The following is a 25,280-nucleotide window of genomic DNA, read 5'->3' as shown; positions in this document are numbered from 1 at the left end:
TAACTGCTTTTACCACATTCTCTGGCAATGAATTCCAGAGTTTAAATACACGTTGAATGAAGAAATATTATTTCCAATTTGTTCTAAATTTACTGCTTAGTAGCTTCATTGTGTGCCCCCTAGGCCCTTGTATTTTTGAAAATAGTAAACAAGCAATTCACATCTACTGTCTCCATTTCAATCAGTATTTATAGGTTTATATCACTCCTCAGTTGTCTTTTTCCAAGATGAAGAGCCCTAGTCTCTTTAAACTTCATAGGGAAATTGACCCATCCCCTTTATCATTTTAGTCACCCTTCTCTGTACCTTTTTAAATTCTTGAATGATACATAGGTATTACAGTATTCTCAGTTTTGTTCTCCATTCCTTTCCTAATAATTCCTAACATTCTGTTTATTTTCTTAGCTGTTGCTGCACACTGAGCAGAGAGTTTTATCATCAACAGTGACACCTAGATCCTTTTCCTGGATGATGACCTTGTATCATGTAGCTGTAGTTTGGGTTCCTCTTCCCTACACACATCACTTTACACTACATTAAATGCCATCTGCTATTTGGATGACCAATCTCCCAGTCTTGTAAGGTCCTCTTGTAATTTCTCACAGTTTTCTTGTGATTTAACAACTTTAAATAACTTTGTGTTATCAGCAAATTTGATCACCTCACTCATTATTCCCATTTCCAGATCATTTTTAAATATGTTAAAAAGCAGCCATCCCAACTAAAACTTACCCTCTCTTCCATGAAACTGCGCTAGCGGTTTTTAGCGCAGAGAGCGCACAGAGAGCCGCACTGCTTCCAATGCTCATAGAGTTCCTATGAGTGTCGGGAGCAGCGCAGGACATTCAGCGCAGCTCCCCACGCTAGAAACTGCTAGCGCAGTTTCGTAGAAGAGGAATTAATAATATGGTATAATACAGGCATTGTACTTTTTCTTACTAATTAATATGTTTGAAGAGTGTTCCTCTCTCTTCCTTGATGTGGACTTTTATCGCTTTAGAATACTGTATGTATTATATACTGTTATATTCAAATAAATAAAATAGCAGTATCCAGGACCACTCAAATGAGGAGGAAAGAATTTCTGAAATTGAAGGATAGAGTTTTGGCCCTGGAGGCATCCTTTTACCTGAAATTTCCTTGTAAATGTCTGGTTAAGTTCATGATATTGAGTATGCCTTTTGGGATCCTATACAATTACAACAATTTTTAGTTGCAAGAGAACAGAAATGAGATTTGTTTCACTTAGCTGAGAATATGGAGGAGAATTAATTTAAATAATATCCCATTTTAAGGAATGATTCAAGGTTCTTTAGTTTGAATCGAGAATTATTGTCCTTTACTTTCCTGAACTTATTTGATTTAGAAATAGCAATATGTGCTCCCCATTAATGTGGGCTTAAAAGGAATTATGTATGTATGGTTTGATTATGTATTGTTTTATATATTTATCCTTTTTTCCTTTGAAATTATTGGATATTGTAAATGTATTCTAAACTCATAAATTAAAAAAAAAATAAATAAATAAAATAGCAGCAGTCCCAGCACAGATCCCTGGGGAACCCCACTATTTAGAGTGAAAGTATTTAAACCCCACCCTTTACCCTTATCCATTGGTAATATTGACTATATAACCTTACTCTGTTTTCTATCTTAATCCACTTTGGGACACTGCCTTCTTTTTCATGAGTTTTTATTCCCCAGAAGTTGTTCATGAGCTACATTCTGAAAATCCATATTCACAATTGGCTCACCATTATCCACCTTCAAAGAAATGTAGCAGATTAATGAGACAAAATTTCCCTTGCATTAATCCTTGCCTGGCTTCCCTAGTTTTCATCTTGCAGCTCTAACCACTAGGTTGCAGCTTCTCTACTCCTCAGGGTCCCTTTCACTAGAGAATGACACGGTAATCCGATTCTATGGCTAACCGCAATAAAACTGCAGGAACGGGTAAAATCTATATCTATTCACTGCCGGCAAGGGGGGCAAACCTTTTCACTGCTCTGTGGAGCAGTAAAAAAAACTTTGTTCCCACGGGGAACCCCGTCTACCACACTCCCCAATATCCCACCATTGCGAGTCCAGCGGCTCCATCCCAGCCACTCATGGATCCAGTGGCTCCAGCCCCCCCCTCTCATTTATGGGTCCGACAACTCCAGACCCCCACCCCTTTGCTCATGGGTCCGGTTGCTCCAGCCGGCTTCCCTCCTACCCTGCCGCTGGCACATACCTTGCAGTGTAAGCCAATCACTACACAGGGCTGCTGGACTGTGCTCCTCCTTATGATGCAACTTCATTTTTTTGTAAAGAAAGGAAGTTGCATCATAAGAAGGAGCCCAGCAGAGGGAAGGCCACAAGATTTGTTGAGCAAGCCTGTGTTCGATGGCTCGCTCTGCATGGTTTATGCCAGTGGCAGAAAGGGAGGGAGGGGAGCTGTCTGGACCCGCGAGCTATTGCTGCCCAATTCGCCTTCTGTTCTCACATTAAAAACTAATTATGGCCTGAGGAGGATCGCTGGTGCACTTTCCCTCTTCCGTGGTGCCGCCCCTCCTCTGACCTAACGTCCTATTTTGGTCCTGGGCAGTATGTGATAGAGAGAAAGTTCACCAGCAATCCTTCATAGGCCGTAATTAGTTTTTAAAAGAAGACCAAGGAGACGCCGGATGATGGTGGAGAGAAGAGGGAAGCATGCCAGCCTTTGGGGGGAGGGGTCTCACTGGGATATTAGAAGTACATGGAGGGAGGGGGTCCAAAGGGAGGGGCATATGCTGGACTGAGGGGAGGAGTTGAAGGGGAAGAAATAATGGGTCTGAAAACAGAGAAGAGGGATAGAGATGGTGGACAATGAGATGGATGGAGGGAAAAGAAAAGGAGAGAAGTTGGATCCAAGGAGTGGTGTGCAAGAAGGGAGGATGGAGATACTAGATAGGAGGGCAGTTGGGAAGAGAAACGGGAGAGATAATAGACCCTGGGGTGATGGGGAGAGATGCAGGATGAAAGGGTAGTTGAGAAAAGGAGAAATGGTGGACATTGGGATGGTCTGATCCATCGCTGCAGCCGCTCTTTCATTCTTTGAGCCACTAACACCATGAGTGAAGTAAATACGCTGCCTTCCACGGCTGGAAGCTTTCCATCTGCTACTGCTTCCCAGGCCTGCTTAAGAATGACATTTATTTTGCCAGCAGTATATAACATTTATAAAGAGTAAATTAAAAGAAAATGATATAAGTGGATAATAATATTCTACTCTAGCAGTGTAATGAATACCAGGTGCATATTGTCTTTGAGCAGATTTCTTATATTCTCACTCCTAGGGCTATATTATTCAGAAACAAGAGAAGAAACCAAGCCTGGAGCCAAATAAACCTGCTGAAGACATACTGACGTAATGACTTGATATTTAGTCGTCACTGATGGTTTAATATAACTCATTTTAAGTGGCATTAACAGCATATTTTTGCTTTACAGATATGAGGAATTTCATCCATTTTTGTTCGCCCAGCATTCAAATTGTCCTTACCTGGAATTTGAATCGTTTGATAAGGTATTTTGCAGACCTTATAAAATAGTATGTAAGTAATTTAGAGACCTATGTGTTATGGATTTCGCCCAGAAACTCAGCTGCGGTAGAACCTGTTTGTTCACCTGACCACTAAGGCAAAGCTGGGGACAAAAGTATGGTGCAATGTTTACACATAAGGGGTGAATCTGAAGTTCCACTTACCACCCACTTACCATGTTATCTTGAGCAATGGCTTGCCTGCTTTGTTCTTAAATCTAGAATTTAAGCTCTTTGAAGCAGAGACTTTAAGCTATTATATACAATGCTATATATATTAGTATCAAATTTAATTAGAGGAGAAGGAGGCAGAGGTCACTTTGACTTAAAATAAAAATGTTATAGCGTTGTGCCAGAAACATTTTGAGATATAATTGTTTGAATTTAAGAACTGCCTGCAATTGAGCACTGTCCCTCCATTCTTTAGCTTTATATACCAATTGTATGTGTAACTTACATGGGTAAGTGCTAGCTGAGTGCTCAGTGCTTTTTTGTAAATGACACACAACTGGCTTAGCACATAAATATAAGGGGCATTATAGAATACTGTAATTCAGTAGACTCCAACTTTTTTAATGTAAAGTGTCACAATGTGAATACGAGAGCTCTGAGGGCCACCAAAATATTTCAGGCTTACACATTTAAGCCTATACTAGTTAAATACATCATTGAAAATCTGTTTTCATCATTCATGCACTCTTCTGTGTTTTACCAAAACTTTGGTGTGGTTTCCACAGTTCTTTGAAAAGTACAAAAAAAGGAATCCAACGAAATCTGCAGTAAACCAGGATGTACAGGATGCAGGCAATGTTTATTATACCATTAGTAAAATGCAGTAAATATACAACCTTATTACCAACCAAGGGACCCAACACGGTCCGTGTTTCGGAGAACACGCCTTCCTCAGGGGTCCATGGTGGATAAGGTATTGAGCAAAACCGCAATAAAAAGGTATCAAACAAGCGCCTGTATGAGTCCGATGCTATAAAGTAAAAATGAATCGGTCAATGTATCTTCTATATCAAAAGATTTTTTCTCTATTTTTTGGGGCTTCAGACATGCCAGTTGTTCGCCCCAATTTTTGGCGATACAACAATCTTGTTGGCTATGGCTGTGGCTTCTTCATTCACCCACTTACTGAAAACTTTTGACGTTTTTATGTTTTTTGTGTTTTTTATATAAAGTGCTTCATGCTTTCACAAATAATTATAAAGAAATAACTTATCTTAAAAGCGTTGTTTCCTTGATAAGATCGGGTCAGGGACCTGTCATATCGACATGTTTCGCCGTAAGGCTTTTTCAAGATTAAGTCCCCCTTTTTTTCAATTTTAACTGACCATCCCGATGCTCGACTTTTCTGATCTGACAGACAGTTAAAATTGAAAAAAAGGGGGACTTAATCTTGAAAAAGCCTTACGGCGAAACATGTCGATATGACAGGTCCCTGACCCGATCTTATCAAGGAAACAACGCTTTTAAGATAAGTTATTTCTTTATAATTATTTGTGAAAGCATGAAGCACTTTATATAAAAAACACAAAAAACATAAAAACGTCAAAAGTTTTCAGTAAGTGGGCGAATGAAGAAGCCACAGCCATAGCCAACAAGATTGTTGTATCGCCAAAAATTGGGGCGAACAACTGGCATGTCTGAAGCCCCCAAAAATAGAGAAAAAATCTTTTGATATAGAAGATACATTGACCGATTGATATTTGGTATATTGCACTGGCCAATGTAGAAGTATTGACTAGCACATTTACTTATAAAGTAAAAATGAGTCACAATAACATTGAAAAAAATGTTATTGTGACACATTTTTACTTTCTAGCATCAGACTCATACAGGCACTTGTTTGATACCTTTTTATTGCGGTTTTGCTCAATACCTTATCCACCATGGACCCCTGAGGAAGGCGTGTTCTCCGAAACACGGACCGTGTTGGGTCCCTTGGTTGGTAATAAGGTTGTATATTTACTGTATTTCATTGACGGTATAATAAACAATGCCTGCATCCTGTACATAGTCTGCAGTTTTTGTCTGGTTTCTGCTTTCCACAGTTCTTTGAACACAAATGTTTCATGGTTTCTCTAGCTTTGTCAAACCACTGCAATACATGTGCGTCTAAATATGAATACTGACTTTTGAGCTGTCCTATGGCCATATGTACATATGGCACAGGCATAGTAAGTCCTACAACTGCCTTATGCCGACCTTCGTCCACTTCCAGCATACAGCAGTCCTTTTTTCAGGCATTTAATGCATTATCCTAGCAGGCAAGAATGAACTTAATGAATTTGCAGGACTTGAGAAACATTTCAGCCAACTGTTTGAGGGCCACAGTGGAGGACATCGGGGGGCCACGCGTTGGAGACCACTGTTGTAAATTAAATGCTGAAATGTAACATTTAGGCATGCCCACAGTCTGCTATTGGTCATGTGATGGTGGGTACCTAATGCAATTTACACTAGTATTCTATAATGGAATTTTGGCACCTAGATTCCATTATAGAATTAGCAGTCTAGGCACCTAACTTGTGGTGCCCAGTTATAGAATTGCCCCCGTGCCCCTAAGTTCTCCACCCATACGTTGGGGAGAGGTTATTAACTGGCTCCCATACCTGCTGAGTTGCAGAAGTTGCAGCCTCTTTTTGCTGTTCTTCACTCCTGTTATTTATTTCACTCACTCCCGGAGCAGTCAGCTCCTGAAATCCCAGCACATATATCTGCCTCCAGCTGAAACCTGCCCAGATGTTTCCTACTACAACTTCTTGATTTGCTCTAGAGAGCTACATTAGCTGTTTGCTGATCTGTTTCCCCTTAGGCAGTGGATGAATTTTTCTCGAAGCTTGAAGGTCAGAAGATTGACTTGAAGGCGCTGCAGCAGGTATGATCTTGTGGGTGGGATGATGGTAGTTTTATAGTTAAGACGGACAAAAAAGGCAAGGGAGGTGTCTTTTCAGCCAAATAATAAAGTCTTTATTTGAAACGGTGGTCCCAACAAGGATCCCTGTTTCGGCGTTAAAGAAAACGCCTTCCTCAGGGGACACGTGCGCAGTCGAGCAGCAGCATTAAAAACACTATATACGCTGAAACAGGGATCCACTGTTTCAAAAAGATTTTATTGTTTGGTTGAAAAGACACCTCCCTCGCTAGTTTTATAGGCTGTTATAGGAGAAAACACCCTCCAGGGATTCAAGACAAAGTTAGACAAGTTCCTGCTGAACCAGAACGTACGCAGGTAAGGCTAGTCTCAGTTAGGGCGCTGGTCTTTGACCTAAGGGCTGCCACGTGAGCGAACAGCTGGGCACGATGGACCACTGGTCTGACCCAGCAGTGGCAATTCTTATGTTCTTCCGCTCCCTTCTCAGGCTTTGGCACATTTTAGTGTTGTCTTGACTGATTTTATTGTTTTCTCTGCTATCTGAAGATGTAAAAATGTGGCAATAAAATATAAAGAGTGATCGTTGTAAGTCTGTCAGCACCATAGGGAGTAGGACAAACATCGGGTCACGGATCAGTGAGTGGCCTGATCCTTGGATTATTTGACTGTGCATAGAATCAAGACAAGCACAATGTATCAGTAATTATTTTCATTACTTTTTCCTAGTTGTTGTATCCCTTATGTTCCCTGAGAGCAATTCAGGTGCCAGAGTTTCCCCAGTCTCTTTTGATACATGTAAACCACAAAGACCTGATTTGTAGAAGTTTGTTTTCTTGAATTTATACAGAAGGAAACACTATAAATCAAACCCTAAATTTGAAACATATGAATGTTTGTCATGCTGCAGCAGATCTGTCTGTTTGCTTCTCTGTCCTGGAAGAAAGGTATATTATTCATTCTGGTAAGAGGGTTTTTCCCCACTTAATCTTTGCTTTTGTTGGTTCTTGCCAGGAGAAACAAGCCCTGAAGAAGCTGGACAATGTGCGTAAAGATCATGTGCAAAGACTGGAATCTCTTCATCAGGCTCAGGTAGAGTTTGCAAATGATTTGTATATGTATTTGTGAAATTTATACTTTATTACTCACCTTTCCAAGGATGAACCTGCTTAAGGTTAGATGCAAAAACTATAACACAAATAATCAGTGATATATAAATAACATAAAACCACATGTAAATCCATATACAGTCAAACCTCGGTTTGCGAGTGTTTTGCAAGACGAGCAAAACATTTTCGCAAAACGTGTCTCGCAAACCGAGTGTTGACTCGATTTGCGAGCACCCCCCGATAACCGGCATCGCTCCCCCCCCCGCTCACAAAGGGCCCCCTCCCGCTCGAATCGGCACCCCCCCCCCCCCCCCGCGAGAACAGGAACCCCCCGCCCGACCAACTTTAACTCACCCCCCCTTTGGAACCGGCATGCAGCCCACAAGTGCCGGTGCCGCTTGAAGATCTTCTTCCCAGTCTCTGCCGGCTTTGAGCATGCATCTGCACATGCTCAAGCCCTTCTAATTCTCCCTCTCGCAGGAATCTCGGCACCATCGCTCAGGATTTTGTAGACTTCAATCATGATATGTTCCTCTCATCTATACTTTTTGAAAGAGTAAATAAATAATTCCACTCCACTTAAGATTTGTGGACTTTTATCATATTCCTCCTCAGCTATCTCTGCTTCAAGCTGAAGAGCCCTAAACTGTTTAGCCTTTCCTCATATGAGAATTGTTTCATCTTGTTAATCATTTTGGTTTCTCTTTTCTAACTGTGGTTTAGCATTTTTGAATTGTGGTAACCAGTATTTCAGATAATATTCTGTGTATGTAAATAACAACAGAAAACTATTCAAATAGTTCACTTAAACCTCCATTGCCCCAGGTATAAAATAAGTACCTGTATATAATATGTATACCATTTTGATTTTAACCACGGAAAAGCAGTATATCAAATCCCATCTGCTTTCCCTTACATTACACAAAACCATAAAAATATAAAAATTAAAGGAAATCAGATACCCTTTTCCTAAATCATGTTAGATGCTAACGTCTAATGCAGCTTAAAATGGTATACCGTGGGATTCACTCAGACTGCATTAGATGCCAAATGGGTTAAAATACCGGGTAGGAAAGGGCATGAAATAAAGATGGGCCTATACTATCGTCCACCCGGGCAAACCGGAGATAGCGATAAAGAAATGGATGCCGAGATGAAGCGAGAATGCAAAAGTGGTTACACAGTTGTTATGGGAGACTTCAACTATCCTGGGATAGACTGGAGTCTTGGAAGCTCAAGATGCGCTAGGGAGACAGAATTCCTGGAGGCTATACAAGATTGCTTCATGGAGCAGCTTGTTAGAGAACCGACGAGAGGAAATGCCACTCTGGATTTAATCCTAAATGGACTAAGGGGACCTGCAAAGGAAGTGGAAGTAGTGGGACCGTTGGGAAACAGTGATCATAATATGATCAAGTTCAAGGTTGAAGTAGGCATACCGAACGGAAAGAGAACCATAGCGACATCTTTCAACTTCAGGAAAGGAAACTATGAAGCAATGAGGGAAATGGTAAGGAAGAAACTTAGGAACACTTCCAAAAAATGGCAAACAGTAGAACATGCCTGGTCTTTTTTCAAAGACACAGTGAGCGAGGCACAAAATCTGCACATTCCCAGATTCAGAAAGGGGTGCAAAAAGGGTCGAACAAAAGACCCAGTATGGATGACTAAAATAGTGAAGGAAGCGATAGGCAATAAGAAAAATTCATTCAGGGAATGGAAAAAGGACAAAACTGAAGGGAACCAGAAGGAGCACAGGAAGTATCAAAAAGAATGTCACCGTGTGGTTCGAAAAGCCAAAAGAGAGTATGAAGAGAGGCTAGCCAGGGAGGCACGAAATTTCAAACCGTTCTTCAGATATGTTAAAGGGAAACAGCCAGCTAGGGAGGAGGTAGGACCGCTGGACGAAGGAGACAGGAAGGGAGCGGTGAAGGAGGAGAAAGAAATCGCAGAAAGACTCAACATGTTCTTCTCGTCTGTATTTACAAACGAAGACACAACCAACATACCGGAACCTGAACAAATCTTCAATGGAAATCAAGCAGAAAAATTAACATCCATGGAAGTGAGCCTTGATGATGTACACAGGCAGATAGAAAAACTTAAAACTGACAAATCCCCGGGTCCGGACGGAATCCATCCCAGGGTTCTGAAGGAATTAAAGGAGGAGATAGCGGAACTACTGCAGCAAATTTGCAACCTATCCTTGAAAACGGGCATGATCCCGGAGGATTGGAAGATAGCCAATGTCACGCCCATCTTTAAAAAGGGATCAAGAGGTGACCCGGGAAACTACAGACCAGTGAGTTTGACCTCGGTTCCGGGGAAACTGACGGAAGCACTGATTAAAGAACACATCGATGAACATCTGGAAAGAAACGAACTTTTGAAAACAACCCAACATGGTTTCTGCAGGGGGAGATCGTGCCTAACGAACTTATTGCACTTCTTCGAAGGAATTAACAAACGGATGGACAGAGGAGACCCCATAGACATCATATACCTTGATTTCCAAAAAGCCTTTGACAAGGTGCCTCACGAACGTCTACTCCGGAAACTGAAGAACCATGGAGTGGACGGAGACGTACATAGATGGATCAGAAACTGGTTGGCGGGTAGGAAACAGAGGGTAGGGGTGAAGGGCCACTACTCGGACTGGATGGGGGTCACGAGTGGTGTTCCGCAGGGCTCAGTGCTCGGGCCGCTGCTATTTAATATATTCATAAATGATCTAGAAACAGGCACGAAGTGTGAGATAATAAAATTTGCGGACGATACAAAACTATTTAGTGGAGCTGGGACTAAAGAGGAATGTGAAGAATTGCAAAGGGACTTGAACAAATTGGGGGAATGGGCGGCGAGATGGCAGATGAAGTTCAACGTTGAGAAATGTAAAGTATTGCATGTTGGAAACAGAAACCCGAGGTACAACTATACGATGGGAGGGATATTATTGAATGAGAGAAACCAAGAAAGGGACTTGGGGGTAATGGTGGACATGACAATGAAGCCGACGGCACAGTGCGCAACAGCCGCTAAGAAAGCAAATAGAATGCTAGGCATAATCAAGAAGGGTATTACAACGAGGACAAAAGAAGTTATCCTGCCATTGTATCGGGCGATGGTGCGCCCGCATCTGGAATACTGCGTCCAATATTGGTCTCCGTACCTTAGGAAGGATATGGCGTTACTCGAGAGGGTTCAGAGGAGAGCGACACGCTTGATAAAAGGGATGGAAAACCTCTCATACGCTGAGAGATTGGAGAAACTGGGTCTCTTTTCCCTGGAGAAGAGGAGACTTAGAGGGGATATGATAGAGACTTATAAGATCATGAAGGGCATAGAGAGAGTAGAGAAGGACAGATTCTTCAAACTTTCGAAAAATAAAAGAACAAGAGGACACTTGGAAAAGTTGAAAGGGGACAGATTTAAAACGAATGCTAGGAAGTTCTTCTTTACCCAACGAGTGGTGGACACCTGGAATGCGCTTCCAGAGGGAGTAATAGGGCAGAGTACAGTACAGGGGTTTAAGAAAGGATTGGACAATTTCCTGCTGGAAAAGGGGATAGAGGGGTATAAATAGAGGATTACTGCACAGGTCCTGGACCTGTTGGGCCGCCGCGTGAGCGGACTGCTGGGCATGATGGACCTCAGGTCTGACCCAGCAGAGGCATTGCTTATGTTCTTATGTTCTTATGTTCTTATGTGTGCATGTTAAGAATGCACTAAAATTTTTTTGTGTGAGGAGGCATATCTGGAGGTGGAGAGTGGGCATTCCTGTGCTAATCAATTAGTGCATCTACATTAGTACATGCTAACTGGTTAGCGTAGGACTACTGTGTGAGCCCTTAACTGCCTATAAAATAGGTAATTGGTTTTCTAGTGCAATAGGTGTGTCATTCTAGACGGACAAGTAATATCCCAGTACTCACGAGCCACACGGAAGGAATCCACTCCAGCTTTTGAATCCCCCCCTCCTTCAGCAGAGGGCTGTGCTGCCCCTTTCAGTTTTTCCTTCTACACACAAGCCGGAAGGAGTCTTTTTGATGTGCTCTCTTTGGTATTTTGACTGCTTTCTGAGCTAAGAGCTCCCCTAGTTGAGGGTCCAGCTCTGCCCACGTGGAGGAGAAGCAGACTGAGTCTGCAACTGGCAGGCCAATCCCTTTTTGGTACCTGTTGGCCAGCCTGCAGAAACCTTTTATAGCTTGGGGTCCATTTCCCTTGTAGCATCACAGGAGCTTAAGTGCAGGCTGTCAGGCATCTGTAGAGGGTTCAGGGAGTCTCACAGGGTGCAAGCTGCGTTTCACCTCCCCCCTTTTCATTTTCATGGGTCCACAGGGGTTTTGAGGCTCAGTCAAACACCAGTTAGACTGGCAACCTGAAGATTCAGCGCTGGAGGAGTGGTCCATTTGAGGCAATGATTTCTTCTCCCAGATCCAGTTATCTTTGGAGCTGAAGCAGGAGATTTGTAGGGCAGCAACTTGGTCCTCGCTACATACATTTTCCAAGTTTTACAGAGTGGATGTAGCTGCAAGAGAGGTCTCCACCTTTGGGTGTTAAGAGCCAGCGCAGTGGTCCCGCTCTTGATTTCTGGGACTGCTTATGAACATTCCATCTGTCTAGAATGACACATCTGTTGCACTAGAAAAAGAGATTAGATTCTTACTTTGCTAATATATTTTCTAATAGACAGGAGTGTCATTCTGGACCCCCGCCTTGTCAGTTATTTCCTGCACCTGCCTACTGTCTCAATCAGACAGTTCGAATCCAAACCTGAAATTTGTGCATCAGTCAGATCTTAAGGTTATTAAGAATAATAGTTTATTGATATAACTTGTCGGGGTATTATTATTATTATAAAGGTTTCTGTTTGGTATGTTTGTTTCACTGTTTTAATTGTTCAGTGCCAATGTTTAACATGTTTGTTATAATTTCAAAGCAGAACAGAGTTCTATTTTGGGAAGTTTCTCATACCCCTCCTTCACATATGTTTCTGTATGGGACTATCATCTGCTTTGGTACAAGTTGAAGGGGGCAGCAGAGCTCTCTGATAAAGGATGAGGGATCCAAAATCTGGAGTGGATTCCTTCTGCACTGCTCGCGAGCACTGGGATATTACCCATCCATTCAGAATGACACACCTATCTACTAGAAAAGATATTAGCAAGGTAATGGCCATGTGCTAATATTGTCATCAGTGGACAGCCATTAAAAAGAGAAGAACCTAATCTCTTAATGGCTGTTCACTAATGACAATTAACCATTTTATTACTACAGTAAAAATAATCTTATCAAGTAGGAAAAAACTTGCTGCAAAGGGATTTTAATGTCAGTTTTTGATGCAGCTTACTAAAAGGACCATGTAATTTGTAATTGAATTAAATTTTAAGAATATATTCTCATTTTCTTGGGAAAAAGTCAAATTCAAATGCATATAACATACATAAAATCATTAGAAACCAAAATAAAAATAATCCAATATTAATGAGATTTTGGGTGCTGTTTTCAAATATTGTGTGCAAGTCTTTTGCATCAGTTCCCACAGGTTAACTATGCACATTCTCTTCCTTAGGATATTACCTAGGGAGGAAGCAGATGCAGATATTTGTACCTGCTTTCACAGTGGACACTTTTTATCATTTAGACCAGGGGTGGGCAACCTTGGTTCTCAAGAGCCGCAATCCTGTTGGATTTTCAAGATTTCCCCATGAGCTTTATTTGCATGTTCTGATTCCATTGTATGCAAACAAATCTTATACATATTCATTGGGAAAATCTTGAAAACCCAACTGGGTTGTGGACCTTGAGGACCAAGGTTGCCCCACCCCTGCTTTAGAGTACCAAGATATTGCTTTTGGTTTCAGTGAAATGTCAATTGTAGCACATTGAAAGAGGTTTATTTTACATAAGAACTTAAGAAGCGCCATCTCCGGACCAGACCTTTGGTCTATCAAGTCCGGCGATCCGCACACCCATATCCTTCTATGCCTCTCGTAAGGAGATGTGCATCTAGTTTGCTTTTGAATCCTAGGACGGTCGATTCCGCAATAACCCCCTCTGGGAGAGCATTCCAGGTGTCAACCACTCTCTGCGTGAAGCAGGACTTCCTGATATTTGTCCTGAACTTGTCCCCCCTTAGCTTCATTCCGTGTCCTCTTGTCCGTGTCAAATTGGACAATGTAAATAATTTTTTCTGCTCTATTTTGTCGATTCCTTTCAGTATTTTGAAGGTCTCGATCATATCCCCTCGCAGTCTCCTTTTCTCAAGGGAGAACAATCCCAGTCTCTTAAGTCGATCCTCGTATTCCAGTTTCTCCATCCCTTTTACTAGCTTTGTTGCTCGTCTCTGCACCCTCTTCAGCAGTTTTATATCCTTTAGGTTGGTAGACCAATGTTGGATGCAGTATTCCAAGTGGGGTCTGACCATTGCTCTATAAAGCGGCATTATGACTCTCTCTGATCTACTCGTAATTCCCTTCTTTATCATGGCCAACATTCTATTTGCTTTCTTTGCCGCCGCTGCACATTGTGCTAATGGTTTCAGGGTCCAATCTATCAGTACACCCAGGTCCTTTTTTTGTTCGCTCTTACCCAGAATTGCACCTGACATTCTATATTCGTGTTCCTTATTCTTACTGCCTAAGTGCATTACTTTGCATTTCTCCACATTAAACTTCATCTGCCATTTCTCCGCCCATTTCTCTAACTGACACAAGTCGCTCTGGAGTTCCTCGCTATCCTTCTGTGATCTGATTGCCCAGCATAGCTTTGTGTCGTCTGCAAACTTGATGATCTCACTGGATGTTCCTTCTTCTAGGTCATTGATATAAATATTAAATAAGATCGGCCCAAGTACCAAGCCCTGGGGTACACCACTAGTCACTTTCTCCCAGTCGGAGAACTTCCCATTTATGCTCACTCTCTGTTTTCTGTTTTCCAGCCATTTGCCTATCCATCTTTGTACATCCCCCTCTATTCCATGGCTTTGTAGTTTCCTGAGAAGTCTTTCGTGTGTACTTTGTCATACGCTTTCTGGAAGTCTAAGTATATTATGTTCACCGGTTCTCCACTATCAATTTGTTCGTTCACGGTCTCAAAAAATTGAAGTAAATTCATTAAACATGATTTCCCTTTCCTAAAGCCATGTTGACTGGCTTTCATCAGGTCGTATGTATCCAAGTGCCGGACTATGCTATCTTTAATCAGTGCTTCAACCATCTTTCCAGGGACAGACGTAATGCTCACAGGTCTGTAGTTGTCCGCTTCTCCTCTCGATCCTCTTTTGAAATTTGGTGTGACATTCGCTATCTTCCAGTTGTACGGTATCTGTCCAGTTCTAATTGTCAGGTTGGCAAGTTTTTGCAATAACTCTCCGATTTCAACCTTCAATTCTTTTAAGACTCTTGGGTGAATTTCATCCGGTCCAGGGGATTTGTCACTCTTAAGTTTGTCAATCTGGTAGTATATCTAGTCCAAGTCCACTTCTACTGTGGTGAGGCTGTCTTCTATTACTCCTTTAAACACTTCCACTGCTTCTGGTATTGTTGTAGTGTCCTCCTTCGTAAAGACGGATGCAAAGAAGGAATTTAGTCTTTCTGCAATTTGTTTGTCTTCCTTGATGTACCCTTTTCTTCCCTGGTCGTCCAGGGGTCCCACTGCCTCTTTTGCGGGATTTTTCCCTTTTACGTATCTAAAGAAAGGCATGAAGTTTTTGGCCTCTTGCGCTATTTTCTCCTCATAGTCCTTTTTGGCATCCCTCACCGCCTTGTGACATTTCTTCTGATCATCTTTATGTTTGTTCCAAGCTTCGGTTGTTTTCATGCGTTTCCATTTTTTGAAAGAGTCCTTCTTTTCTTTTATGGCTTCCTTCACCTGTCTGGTAAGCCATGCCGGTTCTCCTTTGCCTTTAGTTCCCCTTTCTTTGGAAATCCGCAGAATGTAAAGATTTTGTGCTTCCGTGATAGTATTTTTCAGTAGGGACCATGCCTGATCTACCGTTTAAGTTTGATTAAAAGGTATTTTTAAGTAAGAAAATGTATAGAACAGGGTTTCTCAGACCTGTCCCAACTAATCAGGATTTCAGGATATTGCAATGAATATGCATGACATATATTTGCTTGTATTTCTTGGCGAGAATATTGGTATTCTTCTGAATTTCTAATAAAAAGTTTTATTTCTAGGAAATTGATAAGGTGAAAGGCGAGCTGATTGAAATGAATCTAGAAATGGTGGACAGAGCTGTCCAAGTGGTACGGAGTGCCTTAGCCAACCAAATAGACTGGTCAGAAATTGGAATGATTGTGAAGGAAGCCCAGGCTCAGGGGGACTCTGTGGCCAATGCAGTGAAAGAATTAAAGCTGAATGAAAACCACATCACAATGTTGCTGAAGTAAGTGTACAACCAGAAGTATATCACTGAGAAATTGTCAGTTCTGTGCATGTATATCACATGTTCCCTCATCTCTGACGTTGTGGTTTTGCTTGCTGTAACCCTTCTATTGTGTTACACCTTGTAATATTGTACAAACTATTGAGCAATTTTCAAAACCATACAGGTGGGTCCAAAGTCCAGGGGTACATACTTTCCTTTAGGAAACTGCCCAAGAAAAAAAGTTTCTACAGAGATTTGCACCTGCTTTCTCTGCAGAATTTTCCAGATTCTTCTACTAAAAGTTGCCTAGGTGGCGAGGCCATATAGTCACCTATTTTAAAGTTATTTTATAAAGACACATAGGAGCCCTTTTACTAACCAGTGGTAAAATTTGCAATTACCATGGCTTACTATAGGACTTTACCATGCAGTAGTGCAAAATTAAGGCGGAAACTGTTGGAGGCATTCCCAATATTTACCTTTACAGACTGTGCAAGGTGCCACGTTAAATTTGCAGCTATCTTGTGATACTTTAGAGTTAGCACAGAAGCACTTAGCACCTCCTGTTTAGGAGGTAGGAAGAAGTCCCATGCGATCTGCAAACGTGCTGACTAGCAGACAGTATTTGCAGCATAGTAATGTCAGAATGCCTTCCACACCAATTCCCTGCCCATGTCTTAACGTACAGGATACCACACAGTAACTGCAAAAATATTGTAAAGCTTCATAATGCAGTTGCACGCTAGAAATTACGACATGGTAAACTGTGTATTAACCTCCAAATGCTACGTATGGTGCAAAAAATATTCATGACACCAGAACTGCGCTTAACTTTGTGTCCTGCTTGTCATAATTAGATTGTAAGCTCTTTCAAGAAGGGACCGTCTCTTGTGTGTTTAATGTACAGTGCTGCATGCATCTGGTAGTGCTATAGAACTAATAAGGTAATAGTAGTAGTAGTAGATTCTATAAAAAGCACTCACCATATATAGTTTCAAGTTTCAAGTTTATTAACTTTTTAATATACCGACCATCACCAAGTATCTGGCCGGTTCACAGTACAATTTATACAAAGGAAAACAAAGATAATATTTAAAATATAAAATGTGGTGGGTGAACATTAAAGACATAATTTGACTAACATGAAAGTGAGGATATGAGGGGAAGGGGGGGAAAGTTACATATTCTGGAGAGGAGAGGGAAATAGTGAGGGTAGGGAAACACATATAAGGTAGGATCGCTTTAATTAAAGCGGTTGGATATATAAGTTGAAATGAATCAGTTGAAAAGGAAAAAATGATAGGAAAAAGAGTGGAATAGAGGAGATAAAGGTAAGCAAAGATTGAAAAAGTAGGGTAAGTAAAAAAGAGAATTTAGGAGAGGGAGAGAAAAAAAAAAAAAGGTGGAACTAAGAATAGACAAAAGCATCTCGGAATAAAAATGTCTTCAAATTGGTCTTGAAATTATCTAGATGTTGTTCTTCTCTAAGTTGTTGTGGTAAAGCATTCCATAGTGTTGGGGCGACAACTGTAAAGTTTGTTTTCCGGGTATAATAGAATTCTTTGATTGAAGGAATTTGTAGAAGTTTTTGGTCTGCTGATCTCAAAGTACGTGGAGAGTAATGGGGGATGAGTTTCTTATAAAGATATAAAGGCTGGTGTGTAAGATTTATTTTAAACGTAAGCAGAATGATTTTATAGGTTATGCGGTGTGTAATAGGCAACCAGTGTGCCTCTTTCAGTAATGGGGTGACGTGATCATATTTGCCTATTTTATATATGATTTTTATTGCCGTATTTTGTATTAATTGTAAACGACGGGTTTCTTTTTGTGGAAGACCAATGTAGAGAGAATTACAGTAGTCTAAATGAGAGATGACGAGGGAGTGAATTAGAATTGTAATTGCTTCTGTTCCTAAGATTGAGGTTAATGAACGGATTAGACGAAGTTTGAAAAAACAAATTCGTACAACTGAACTGATTTGGTCATGAAAGGTGAGATATTTATCGATTATGACTCCTAGTAGTTTTATCTTTGTTTCCATTTGTATTGGAGTGGATTTGATAGAATCACACTTAGTGGCTGTAAAATGTGACTACATTTAGGTGAAATGATCCAACAGAGCAGAGAGCACCTGGTCTTCAAGCCAAATGAGCCTTTGTTAGCAACCAGGTAGGATAAAACCAAATCTGAACTTGACACAGACCATGTTTTGGCTGGAAATCCTGCTTCAGGAGTCCTAAAGTGTACAATAAATAAAAATTAAAAAATAATAAATGATTGAAATGCATAAAATGTGAAATTAAAAAGTACTGTTTTTTTTATTTAAAAATCTTTATTCATTTTTTCATCTTACAACAAGTGTATCAAGAAATAACATTTGAACTTAAAAACATCACTTGGTATTCTATTACAATCAACTTAAATTAATGAAATTATAACCCCCTCCCTCCTATCCCTTCCATATCATATGCATTCACATATATTATACAATATAATCTTTCCTATTAATCCAAACATTTAATAAAGAATCAGAAACGCCCCCATCCCTATCCTATCATTTCAATTGTATTATTAAGGGAAAATGTTAACTACTCATTACAATAATCTGTTAATGGTCTCCAAACATCTCGAAATTTACTAAAATATCCTTTCTGTGTGGCTAATGTTCTTTCCATTTTATATAGATGATATAAAGAATTCCACCAAAAACTGTAATTTAATCTTCTCCAATTTTTCCAATTAAATGTAATCTGTTGAATGGCAACTCCTGTCCTAATAAGTAAAAGCTTATTGTTTTTTGAATAAATCTGACTCTTCACTCTCATTGACATGCCAAATAAAATAGTATCATATGTTAAAGCCACCGGACTGTTAAAATAAGATTACAAATAAAATCTAGGCAGGAGGATGCCAACATGTGTATAGTCAAAAGAACATATGCATAATCAAAAAACATAGATGCATACATACCTTTACAGCACCTACTCACATAACACATGCAAAAAGGATGCAATATAAGCCCTAAAATAATCAAAAATTGAAAACAAAATTGGATCAAAACCAAACTAAAGCACATCTAAAAAGAGAAAGCCAAACCATATCTAAGAGAGAACCATCCATTGTGAGCAATTTCAACAGCAAACTTCAGCCACTAAGTGGAAATGCATGTACCATATACTCATATACCATATATACTTGAATATAAATGAGATTTTGGGGCCAAAAAAATGGCCCAAAAATGGGGGTTTCAGTTTATATTCGAGTCATTGCCCACCCGTCCCCTCCCAGACTTGTTGCAGGCTTCCACCGGGGTAGCCATTCAGCGAGTGGCTCAGCTCCAGGCAGGAGCGAAGAAAGCTCACTCATGCCTGGTATACTGCTGGGCCATGAGAACTAAAGGCAGCCATTCAGGGAGGAGCTCAGCGTGGGGCAGGAGTGCGGATAGCTCATTCCTGCCCAGTACACTGCTGGATCACCTGGGATTCAAAAAGGTACATGGGGGGGGGAAGAGAGGATAGAGGCGAGAGGGAGGTTAAAAAAAATTGGCAGGGTCAGCCGAGACAGGAAATGGGAGGGATCCTTCCTGTCTTGGCCTACCCCACCAGGCCATACAGCAGGCCAAGAGGCCTGGTGGAGGCCTGCAGGACATTGGGAGAGGGGGGGGACAGGGCAGGGAGGAAGGCTGGGTGCAGAGCCTGGCAGGGAGGGAGGGGGACAAAGTGGAGAGCCTAGCAGAGCAAGGAGCCTGGCAGGGAGTGAGGGAGGCTGGGTGCAGAGCCTGGCAGGGGAGGGAGTGAGGGGGGGCAAGGCACAGATCCTGACAGAGCACATGAATATTAACCCCCACCCCCATCTTATATTCATGTCAACCTTTTTTCCTCCTTTTTTGGGAGAAAACGGGTACCTCATCATATACTCGGATCGACTTATATTCGAAACACAGTTTCACACTTATATGAAGACTTAATGACTAAAATAAAAGCCTTATGAACGTACCCACGGCAAAGGGCCAATTTTTTTCTCCCATTCCTGCGGGTTAGCCTTAGCTAGCTGCAGGAAACAGTCCCCATGTCATTCTCTATTGCTCGCTTAAGTGGGTCACTTAGACAGGTGGAACTGCAATATGCTCATAATCCCTCTAAGCTAATGCAGTCCATAATCCAATGTAGAGAACAATTAAAGAAGTTGTGGGCAGGGCAGGACAGGTTGCATAAGATTTGCTGCAGGCTAAGTGGGTATACTTTGAAGAGGAAAATAAGGTTAGTAACTAGACGAGTGTAGGCAAGGGTTGTGTCTATACAAGATGGTAACATGTCAGATCATGTCAGATAAGATTAGAGCATCCTTTCTTCAGTTGTATCAGACCCACTATACTTTTAAGGCTGTAGCCTCGCCAGTTGATTTTCACTAATATTTGCAAAATGTTATGCTGTCCAGCTTGAATGATGTGCAGAGGGAGATTCTTATGAGGATATACAGATTAAGAAAGTACAAGATGCTGAAAGTAAATGCTGCTTTGTTTACCTCATTGGAATAACTACGAGTCGGCATTGTATCTTCCAAAACAGACAATATTGTTTTATTGTTAGTATAAAAACTTACAAAATTACAGCAGCAAAGGCATAGCAGAAAAGTATATTGTCAGTTCAGAATATGCAATGGAGAGAAGAACTTGCACTCATATGCTTAGCAGGAGGCTAGCAGTTCCCCGTAGCAAAAGTAAGTGAATCTCTCTGGCTCTACCTGTGATACACGTGTTTTTTATACAGAGAAATTCTTCCTTTGTTCCAAAAAGCACATCCCCGAATTCTGGTCATGTAATTCCCTATTGGTACAAAAATGTATACCTAACTATTCCTCCCCCCAGTCCACGCCTCTCTCACTCCCCCCCCCAAGAGGGGGGCCCTTGCAGAAACAGAGAATTTTTCATGAACTTTCTTCCTCCAGCTCTGAAAACCTTATCACTTCGCAGATGCTGATTTGTGGTTTTACAACACTGTATATCTTCAGGATGGTGTCCTTGTAGACAGTCTTATGCAGAAAGTTGAAACAAAGATGCAAGGGTGACATTCCAGCATCCTGGCCGTGCCTGGATCCCATGGCTTGCTTCAGAGACAGGCACCAGGCCCCCACATCCCTACTCCCCCTTCATCCTTCAGGGGTTGTTACTTGTTATGGGTGTTTTATGGCTTTTCAGGGTGCCTTGCATATGTGAAGTCATACAGCACTGATAACAGTTCAGCAGAACCTTGGAGAAATATCCTCCCAGCAGGAATGGAGACAGGAACTTTGCAGCACAAAGGCCAGCTGGGTTAGCATTTCAAAGGATGCATGTGTTCACAGACAGCAAGGTACAGGCTGGGCCTGGCTATGAGAAAATATAGGTCTGTAGTGTCCAGCATACACAAGTGAGGCCAGTATGTCCAGTTTATCCATCTGTATGTCCAGGTTATCCATCTCAATGCTAATAAGAGCTTAAAGCTTGGTAATTCCTCTGGTCTTGATAGCTTATCCTCCAAATTTTATAAGATCTTTTCTGACTTGGTGGCTCCTATTTTGGCTTCTCTCTTCAATAATGTAATGTAATGTAATGTAATTTATTTCTTATATACCGCTACATCCGTTAGGTTCTAAGCGGTTTGAAGAAAATATACATTAAGATTATAAATGAGAAGTAAGAAGGTACTTAAAAATTCCCTTACTGTCCCGAAGGCTCACAATCTAACTAAAGTACCTGGAAATTAATAAAGAAGAGAAAATAAAGATGGTTGAAAAAAGAAAAATTCTATGTGAACTTATAGGATGGAAATTAAACTGACAGTGAAGAACTGTATGAAAAATACATATGGAATGCAGTTAGAGAGGGTAGGTTACAATCTATTGATGGTATTTGTTTAATTGGAAGGTGTTAAGGTGGGTAATTTGGGGGAAGGTTATCTGAAGGTAGGTGAATCTTCTGGAGGTAAAAGAGGAGGGGTTAAGATATTTGGATGAATTTTTTGAAAAGCAGGGTTTTGATTTCTTTTCTGAATGTTTTGAGGTTGTCTGATATTGTCATAAGATTGGAGATGGAATGGTTGATTTTTGCTGCTTGTGTTGCCAGAAGGTTGTCAAACATTTTCTTGCGATGTGTGCCTTTGAGTGGGGGGAAGGCGAAAGGGTTCGAGGTTCTTCTGTGTCTTGAGGTGGAGATTTGGTTTAAGCGGTTGTTTAGGTGATCTACTCTTTCTGTCCACGTTTAAGGCAGGTATTACTGTGTTGTCCAAACCTGGCAATGATCCAAAACTGCAGTTCATATAGACCAATATCTTTGCTTAATCTAGATGTTAAACTATTAGCTGGCATATTGGGGAGATTATACTGGTATCTGGTAGATCATTCTCTTCTACTGTTCTGTCTCCCAGATATAGGTCTTTCAGGAACAGTACTTTCGTGATTTTCTTCATTTATTCAAGATATAGAACATTCTGTGTTCAGTTGCCATCCTCTCCTCTTCATTTTACTGTAAATATTTATTTATTTATTTATTCAATTTTCTATACCGTTCTCCATGGAGAGCTCAGAACGGTTTTACATGAATTTATTTAGGCTCTCAGTTGACAGGATTTCTCTCCAGGAGGGGCCTTGAAGGGGATTAAGAAAATCTTAATGTATAATTTACTCTTGATCCACTCTCATCTGACCGCCTAATTTGTAATTTGAATTTATTCTTTTTCCTTTTAATAGTTTCTCACTCAGGAACATCTTGGATCTTAATTTGGGACTTTAATTTTGATTAAGTAAATAGCAATTTTGTCATATAGATGTTACTTCAATTGTTTATATTATGTTGACTCAATCATATTCTGTACAAGGAGTTTATTCTTGATAATATGTTTAAAATATAAATAAAGGATTAAAAAAAAAAAAAAAATTTATTTAGGTACTTAAGCATTTTTCCCTGTCTGTCCCAGTGGGCTCACAATCTATCTAGTGTATCTGGGGCAATGGGGGGATTAAGTGACTTGACCAGGGTCACAAGGTGCAGTGTGAGTTTGAATCCACAACCCCAGGGTGCTGAGGCTGTAGCTTTAACCACTGCGCCACACTCTCCCAATTGAACTGTGGTGTACCACAGGAGGTCCATCCTTTCGCCAACATTATTCAATCTTTTTCTTACTCCACTAGCACTACTCATACAGGAATATTCAAATTTATCTTTCTATATTTATGCAGATGACATCCTTATATTCTATCCTACTACTCCCATAAAACCTGATCTCCAACCATTACAAAATTGTCTTCAGCAAATTTCCGATTGGCTACAAAAGCATCATCTACTTTTTAATCCTGAAAAGACAGTCATTTGTTGGCTTTCTAGCCACCCTGACAATGAAATTTTTCTTTTAGACACAAACATCACTCCAGAAAATATTTTTCGCTATCTAGGCATTATTTTTGATTCTAATCTATCATTTGCACCCCAGATTTCTGCATTAAGTAAATCCTGTTTCTTTACAGTTGGACAACTGTGAACAATCAGAAACATATTAGATGTATCCACATTCTCAACTCTTTTTCTTATTTTGTTCACAACCAAGCTAGACTACTGTAATATAATCTTTGCTAGAATTTCACAAAGCCTTTTGCACAAGCTCCAAACTCTCCAAAACTGTGCTATTTGGCTATATTGTGGCTACACTATACTGTGTCAATAGATACACACGTTCGTTCCCCTTTTACTTAAAGAATAGCTTTGGCTACCAATTGAATATAGAATCCAACATAAAATTATTTTCATTACTTTTAAAGCTTTAAGGATCAGCCATCCTGTTTATCTTAACTCTTTGATAAAATCTTACATACCATCAAGAATTCTTCACTCTCTGAACAATCACCGACTAGTTCTCCCTCACTCAAGCCTCGCACATTTGGAGACTATTGTTTGCTTTTTAACTGTTGAACCTTTGGCTTCCAGATCTGCAGGGATCCAGCTGTTAAGGGACTACAAGTAGGAACGGGGGTGGGATTTAAGATCTCATTATTTGCAGATGACATCTTGCTGATAGTTACAGATCCTGAACATATGCTTCCTCATATAATTGAATTATTGGTAGGCTATGGGAAGAGATCTGGATTTAAAATGAATGCAACAAACATCTGAGATATTAAATATAAACTTATGTATGACTAAGTTGCAAAATACATTACATTACATTAGTGCAAAATACATTACATTAGTGACTTTTATTCTGCCATTACCTTGCGGTTCAAGGCGGATTACATAAGAGGTTATCTGGACATTTCCAGAAGAGTTACAGAGTTGAGCGGGTTACTTTGGAGGATTGAAATGCTTCCTGCGGAGTTAGTTTGTCTTGATTGATTTCTTGAATAGCAGGGATTTTCTTTTCTGAAAGTTTTGTTGTCTGGTGTCGTGATCAGTAGATTGGAGAGTTGGTGGTCTAGTTTTGCTGCCTTTGTGGCCAGTAGACCATCGTACATTTTTTTGCGTTTGACGCCTCTGATTGGAGAGTGCGTGAATGGTGTCTGGGTTCTCCTTTGCATGGTTGTGGTAGTTTGGATAAGGCAGTTGTTCAAGTAGGCTGGGCTGTCTCCATTTATGGCTTTAAATAGCAGACAGTAGAATTTGAATAGTATTCTTGCTTGTATTGGGAGCCAGTGTGAGTCGAGGTTTGTGGCGGTAATGTGGTCGTATTTCTTCAGCAAATAGATCAGTCTCAGAGCTGTGTTTTGTACTGTTTGCAGTTGTTTTATCATGACTGCGGGGCAGGTGAGATAGAGGATGTTGCAGTAGTCTAGAAGGCCAAAGACTAGGGATTGGACCATGAGCTGGAATTGTTTTCTGTCGAAGAACTTTCAGATTAGCCTTAAGTTTCGTATGACTGCAAATAATTTCTGTATTTTTTTTTGATTTGTGGTTGCATGGTACAGCATCTGTCTATCATCACTCCCAGAAATCTTAGGGTGGGTTAAATGGGGTATGTGATTGAGTTTATTACTAAGTTTGTTATGATTGGGGTTTTATTTTTTTCGAAAAGTATAAATTTTGTCTGGGTTCAGTTTTAGTTTGTGATCTTTCATCCATGTTGCCACTGTATCTAGTGTTCTATGTAGTGTGTCTGTCATGGAGGGTGTTGGTAGATCAAAAGAAAGGAGAATGGTGATGTTGTCTGCATAGCTATAAGAGGTTAAGCCTAATTTGTCTAGGCTGGTGCCAAGGGATGCAATGTAGAGATTGAAGAGTGTTGAGGATAATGGCGACCCTTGGGGTACACCGCAGGGGTTGGACCACGATTCTGTCTGCTGCGGCTGATTCTTTTTCTGTGGGGGGCATTGTGATCTCATCTAGGTGGATTG

At 40.7% G+C, this 25,280-nt stretch overlaps 1 protein-coding gene across 3 annotated transcripts in view; it reads left to right on the top strand.

Annotated features, from left to right (window-relative positions):
* Nucleotides 1–25,280, top strand: part of NEMF (nuclear export mediator factor) — a 137,193-nt gene that overhangs the window by 53,701 nt on the left and 58,212 nt on the right. For all 3 annotated transcript variants that reach the window (XM_033951340.1, XM_033951339.1, XM_033951338.1), the window contains exons 9-13: nt 3,318–3,388; nt 3,472–3,547; nt 6,384–6,446; nt 7,455–7,532; nt 15,730–15,938. In XM_033951340.1, the coding sequence (XP_033807231.1) occupies nt 3,318–3,388; nt 3,472–3,547; nt 6,384–6,446; nt 7,455–7,532; nt 15,730–15,938 (497 nt within the window). The remainder of the gene's footprint in view (nt 1–3,317; nt 3,389–3,471; nt 3,548–6,383; nt 6,447–7,454; nt 7,533–15,729; nt 15,939–25,280) is intronic.

This window comes from Geotrypetes seraphini, chromosome 7 (genome assembly GCF_902459505.1).
Source record: "Geotrypetes seraphini chromosome 7, aGeoSer1.1, whole genome shotgun sequence".
NCBI classification, from domain to species: domain Eukaryota; kingdom Metazoa; phylum Chordata; class Amphibia; order Gymnophiona; family Dermophiidae; genus Geotrypetes; species Geotrypetes seraphini.
This window is presented reverse-complemented; position numbering and strand designations above follow the sequence as displayed.